General features: G+C 45.3%; 1 protein-coding gene across 3 annotated transcripts in view; it reads left to right on the top strand.

The window, feature by feature from the left end:
- Positions 1–6378, top strand: part of Shc3 (SHC adaptor protein 3) — a 219120-nt gene that overhangs the window by 157068 nt on the left and 55674 nt on the right. For all 3 annotated transcript variants that reach the window (XM_029558971.1, XM_029558969.1, XM_029558970.1), the window contains 3 exons: positions 2252–2402; positions 3761–3848; positions 5102–5260. In XM_029558971.1, coding sequence (XP_029414831.1) covers positions 2252–2402; positions 3761–3848; positions 5102–5260 — 398 coding nt within the window. The remainder of the gene's footprint in view (positions 1–2251; positions 2403–3760; positions 3849–5101; positions 5261–6378) is intronic.

Genomic DNA, 6378 nt, shown 5'->3' with positions numbered 1-6378 from the left:
CCTGAGTATTCATCACTATTTCTAACTCTTTTCTGAATTCATTCAGAAGTTTATCCCTATCTTCCTTCAGTTCTTTGATTTCTTTGTGTGGTCTTAATTTCACTGAATTCTTTTATTATGTTTATAATTGTTGTTTTGAAGTCCGTGACCTGTGTTATCTCTAGGGAGTTCTCATTGTACTCTTCTAGAGGGCTGATGATAGTTGGTGGGGATATATTATTTTGATTTTTCATGTTATTTTTTGTCTGTGGCTTTGGCAGGGGGATTTCTTTTGTAGACTCTGGTTCTTGTGTGAGACTCAAGCCTTCCTTTGTTTAGTTTAGATCTGCTTCCTTTTGTAAACTTTATGTGCCTTTGTGGTTTACTTTGGGGGCATGAAAAGCTGGTTCTTCTAGGCTTCCAGTTCTCTCTTTTGATTTTATATTTGTTCTTTTGATTTTATATTGGAGTGGCCGGATTGCTTTTGTCTTCAGGAGTTCCCACAGAGGCCCAAGTCAGATGAGGATCAGATGCTCCCAGGCTTTCTCCTAAGGTGTGGACCCCTCCAGGAAAGATTTTGGCCTCGGGAATTTGGGAGTTGGACTGGCCTGGGAGCAGGGCCCAGGAAAGATGCTGGTCTCAGGCAGTTGGTGGCTATGACACTCAGAGATGCAAAGGGTGATGGGGGTGGGAAGAGGCCCCAAGGGCTCCTGGTGACTGCACTGAGGAACTGGATTGGTCTGGATGCAAAGGATCAGGAAGCCAAAAGGTCAGCCCTGGTGTCTAGGAAAGAGGTTGGCGGGTTGTGAAGCCCAGGGAAGCAGAGGGAGGTGAGGGCGGGACCGGGCCCAGAGAGCTCCTGGGGACCTCGAGAAGGAAGTAAGTCTGTCTGGATGCCAGGGATCAGGAAGCAGTGGTGGCCCCAGGTGGAGAGCTCAGCCCTGGCATCCAGGAAACAGGCTTGTGGGCCTTGCATCTGAGGGAAGCAGAGAGAAGTGAGGGCAGGACCAGGCCCAGAGGGCTCTTGGGGATGGTGAGAAGGAACTGGGTTGGTCTGGATGGAAAGGACCAGGCAGCAGTGGTGGTTTCCCTGGTGTCTGGGGCACCAAGACAAGGAATGGGACAGGACCCAGGCTAGAAGGAGAGATGGGGGTTGGGTGGGGGGTGGGGGTTGAATGAGGCTGGGAGAGTCAAAGCCTGGAGGGTGTGAATGACTTACCCGGAGAGAGGCAGCGGGTCATGCAGGCCCAGGGAAGCAGAGGGAAGTGAAGAATTATTATTTTTTAATTAAAAAAAAATTTTAATGGCCACGTGATTAGAAGCATTTCATTACAGCTTTAAGACAGTAACACACTCCAGAGCAAGGATACATCTCTTTCAAAAGTGGCTGTAAATTTTTAGGTTCACAGAGGAATTAATACAGTTATGCAATATTGAACTCAGTATAAACCCTGTAAGATATAAAATTGAATGAGTTTTTACCCTTTAAAGAAGATCTCCATTTCATTTTAAAATAAGTTGTTTCCTACATTTTTATTGCTACTGACCCTTAGATGTTTGCATGTGTCTTTAATGTCATACAATGTATTTTGATCATATTCACCCCCATTCCTTCCCCTAACTCCTGGATCCACTCCCACCTCCCCACTGTCTTCCAACTTTGTGTCCTCATCTTAAAATAACCCACTAAGTCCAATTTGTGCTGCCCATACACTTGAATGTGGGGCCATCCACAGGAGAGTGGTGAACCTATGAGGGGCCACACCCTTAAAGAAAATGGACTCCTCCTCCCCTAGAAGCCATCAACTGTCAGTAGTTCCTCAGTTAGGGTTTGGGGCTCCTGATCCCCCACCAGTGCTGGAATGTTGATTGGCTTGATCTTATACAGATATTGTGCAGGATTCCTCAGCTGATATGAGTTCATGAGTGCCACAGTTTTGTCCAGAAGATGCAGTTTCGCTCTGGTCCTCCTCAACCTCTGTCTTTTCCAATCTTTCCACCTTCTCTTCTGTGATGGTCCCTGTGCTTTATGTGGGGGCCTGATATAGATGTCCCTTTGCGGCTGAAAGACTCCATTTTTTAAAGGTCCCATCACCTCCCAACACTGCCACCTTGGGGACCAAGCCTCCAACGTGTGAACCTGTGGGTGTGGAAAGTCTTCTTAAACCATATACAATGGTTTGTATCTGTAAGAGGCACTGACGTTCAATTCTTTGGTTCTGCCTGTATGCTCAATTTTGGATGGAAGTCACTGAAAATCTGTTTTTAACAGAATGCAGAGTTTGGATGAGCCATGGACAGAAGAGGAGGGAGATGGCCCTGACCACCCATACTACAACAGTGTTCCTAGCAAGATGCCTCCTCCAGGGGGGTTTCTTGATGCTCGACTGAAAACCAGACCCCATGCTCCTGATGCAGCCCAGGTAAGTCTCAGGGTTTTCTTCTTGGGTGGAATTCTACTGACATTTTTTTTGCTTCTTTCTTTTTATTTCTGGCTGAAGTTCCACAGAGCAATGCATTAGCCAAGTGCCTTGAAATCACAGTGACTGTCCTGGGATATGAATTGGAGCACTCTCTGCCTTAGGACCAGCCCTCTGTTCTATGATTGTAATGAGGGAAAGAGAAGATGTGAGACTTTTCAAAGGCCCTGATACTTTGGGTGCCCTGAAAAGAATGGACCCAGCTCCTTACATTTTGAGAATTTTGTGCATTTTCCTGTTTTATTCATCCCCACTTTATTCTACTTTTGTTTCTGTTACTGTGATAAAATACCCTGACAAAAAGAAATGGGGAGAAAGGGTTTCCTTTGGGTATGGTCCCAGATTAGTCTGTCAACCTCAGGGAAGTCATGGAAGCTTGAAGCAGCTGATCACATCACACCCACACTCAAGAGCAGGGAGAAGTGAATACACACGTGTTCCTGTGCTTGCCTGCTTATGCACAGCTGACTTTCTCCACCCTTGTATAATTCTCCCTGCCTAGGGAGTGGTGCTTCCCACAGTGGGATTGGTCTTTCCTCATAACCTAATTAAGACAATGCCCCACAGACACACCCACAGGCCAACCCAATGTAGACATTCCCTCACTGAGACTGCCTTCCCAGATGCTTCGAGGTTGTGTCAAGCTGACAATTAAAACTAACTACCACACCCTCCAACTCAAGTAATCTTTAACTCAAAAGTTGAGTTAAGTAACATCAAAATTTCTTTTTTAAACTATTACATATTATGTCTCCATCTTTTATAGGTGGCTTTAAAAATTCTTTCTTTTGGGGTGCTAGGATGGAACCCATAACCTTGTGCATGGGATGCTGAACTACACTTCCAGCTCTAAATATTTTTAATTTTACCTACTTTTGTCAGTGATAGTGGCACCAATAAAAATGTAAAAACAGCATTGACATGAAGACTTTGACATTGAAGATCCTGGTTCTCAGGGGGTGGGCTTCCCCAACTGTGGATGGCCACGGGCACACGAGTTGGATGGGAGGTGGTGCCTGAGTAACCCAGCTATATAGGGAGAACTCTCTTTGGTCACTCTCAGGAGGGAATGTGGGGGTCATGAAAACGAGGAGAGCATTGCAGCAGTGAGGGGATTGTGGCTTTTCCTTCACACCTACACAAGCTCATCTGTCCAATGTAATGCCAGCTGTGCTGTGTGATGGGAAAAGTGAGTGTCAAGGAGTCTGTCCTCACCCTGTAAAAACCCCACCTTGGCTTGCAAAGATGGTGAATGAGAAGAAGATGATTCTTCCTTTCTGTATGTTGACACATGTCTCTAGTTTTCAGGAAAGGAGCAAACTTATTACCAGGGAAAACATTTAGGAGATACATTTGGCGAAGACTGGCAGCGAGCACCCGTCAGGCAAGGTGAGAGGCAAAGCCAGAGGACAAGAAGCACATAGGAGGTGTGATGGCCTGGGGTTTACCCTCTTCCTGCAGAGTAGCAGTGTGAGGCCCTGGGGACTGGCAAAATGGATGCTCTATGGAAACTCGAGACTCCATAGCCCAAAAAAGTTTCAAGTTCTTATATCTTTAATTAATTTTGCTTTGGTGTTTTGTAATATAGTATCTTGCTAGATAGTTCAGGCTGGCCTTGAACTTGTAGCCAACCTTCTGCCCTAGCCTTCTGAGTGCTGGGATGACAGGCATGAATACCATGCCTGAATCCAAGATTTTATTTTAAAAAATCAGTAAGTATCTTTTTCCATAGAACAAATAAGAATTTATTCATGAATTTGCTGGTAACTATTCTTCCTAAGGGAGCATTAACAAAGAGTCACTGTTGTGCAGGTGAATTAGAGATAGTCACACACAGAAAGAATTATTTAAGTAATACTTGAATACCACCTCTGGGTGGGAGAACAGCTGGCACCCTGGACTCAGTCTCAGTACCCTTCTGGCCCATTGAGAGGTCCCCCTGATGCACTGTCACTGACTCAGAGGAGGGGGCTGCTCAGTCATCTGCCCAACCCAGTTCAGCAGTGGCAGCTGTTTTGAAGGAGAGCATCTCAACTTACAGGGGGAGGCTTTTTATAATTAACAGAGCATTCACAACCACCTTAAAAAAACAGAAATTGCGCCAGGTGTGGTGGTGCATACCTGTTATCCCAGCACTCAGGAGGCAGGAGGATCAGGAGTTAAGGCCAGCCTCAGTTACACAGTGATTTTGAGGCCAGCCTGGGCTGCATGAGACCTTGTCTCAAAAACAACAGCAACAAAACCAAAGTAAATATAAAAGAGCAATTAAACCAAGGCAGTGGTCATGTTTTTGAAGAAGAGGACAGGTTGGGTATTTGCCTGCTAGGTTGCCAGGGTCCTAGGACATTGTCGAGTTATATATCCATCTTGGGTAAGGCCTTTGACCATCAGTGCCCACCCCAGTACTTGTAGGTTCCTGTTTTGGAATGAAGGTCTGGGAAGCATCCTGACCAGGACATGGCGCTGCCAGGCTTAGAGGAAGAACATTATTACCAGTAGGCTTGAGGAGATGTTCCTTGGAGAATAGGTGGAGCTCCATGGAGTGTGGGTGGTGAGAAGCTCCTCCACGGAGTGTGTGTGGCCAGGCAGAGGCAGGAAAAGCATCTCCATGCTGAGGCAACAGGCTCGTTTTCTTGTTGCAGCCTCCTTGGACATCTACAGCACACCAGAAGGGAAAGTACACCTGGCTCCTGCAGGAGAATTACCAACCTATGTCAACACCCAGCCAGCCCCTCCACATGTCTGGCCAGCCACAATCAGCAGCACAGAGAGCAGCCCACGGAAGGACCTCTTTGACATGAGTAGGTTCCGGTTGCTCTGTTTCTATGTTGTCTTTTATCTGATATCTATATAATTACTGGATTTTCTGCTGGCAGGGTTTTGGTGAATGGTGACCATTAAGGATGTTTTCTGAACTGTGATTCGGTTCATGCAAGGCACTGGGCTTACACACCCTCTCTGCAGACAAGAGGCAAAGCCTATGTCTCTCTCTTTGGGGGAACTGGCTTTTCTCTTGAAGAACTTCGAAAGTATTGAGACCAACACTGTATACAAACACATGTGTTCATTTATTTATTTAATAATTTATTCATTAAATCTTAGTTGGCTAAGATGAGTTAAGTGCTGTATGATTTACTGAGGGTGCAGAGATGAAGTGAGCTACATTCATAGGGCTCTGGGTCTATCAGCAAGGGCATTATGAACAAGAAATTGCACGGCATCTTCCTTACATGTGTCTTACCTCTGCCCCTTCTCTCTATCCACCTCTCCTTCCATCCTCTCTCCCTCCATCCACCCATTTCACCCTCTCCCTCTCTGTCATTTTTCTTTCATTTTCCCTCTCACTCTTTTTTTCTTTTTTTCCCTACTTCCTCCAAAAATGTATTGTTTACCATGTGTCAAATACTTTCTAATTATTGAAATTATATAGGAACATGAAACAGACAGCCCCTACTTTGATGGGGCTTAAATGGCTAACCAAGTGCTGTCATGGGGTGAGGCGTTCCCACAGTTGTGAACAGGATGAAGGGAGTGGTGGTACCCACTGGACTTTTAAGTACAGTCTGATGCTGTCATGTGGACTTGCTGCTTGTTGTATATTTAGATAAAATTAAGCCATTAGGAACTGAAATGAATGAGTAGAAATTGTTTTTAAAAAATGGAAAGAGGGGCTGGAGAGATGGCTCAGTGGTTAAGAGCACTGACTGCTCTTGTAGAGGACCCAGGTTAGATTCCCAGCACTTACATGGTGGCTAACAACCATCTATAACTCCAGTTCGAGGGAATCCAACACCCTCTTCTGACCTCTACAGGCATTGGATGACATTGGTACATCTACATACATGTAGGCAATATACTCATACACATAAAATAAAAATAACAAATAAATAAATAAAGTTGGACATAATGTTGTGTGCCT

The sequence above is a fragment of the Nannospalax galili genome, unplaced genomic scaffold, assembly GCF_000622305.1.
Source record: "Nannospalax galili isolate Female #2095 unplaced genomic scaffold, S.galili_v1.0 scaffold1409, whole genome shotgun sequence".
NCBI lineage: Eukaryota > Metazoa > Chordata > Mammalia > Rodentia > Spalacidae > Nannospalax > Nannospalax galili.
Note: the sequence above shows the minus strand (reverse complement) of the source record. Positions and strands in the feature narration are given on the sequence as shown.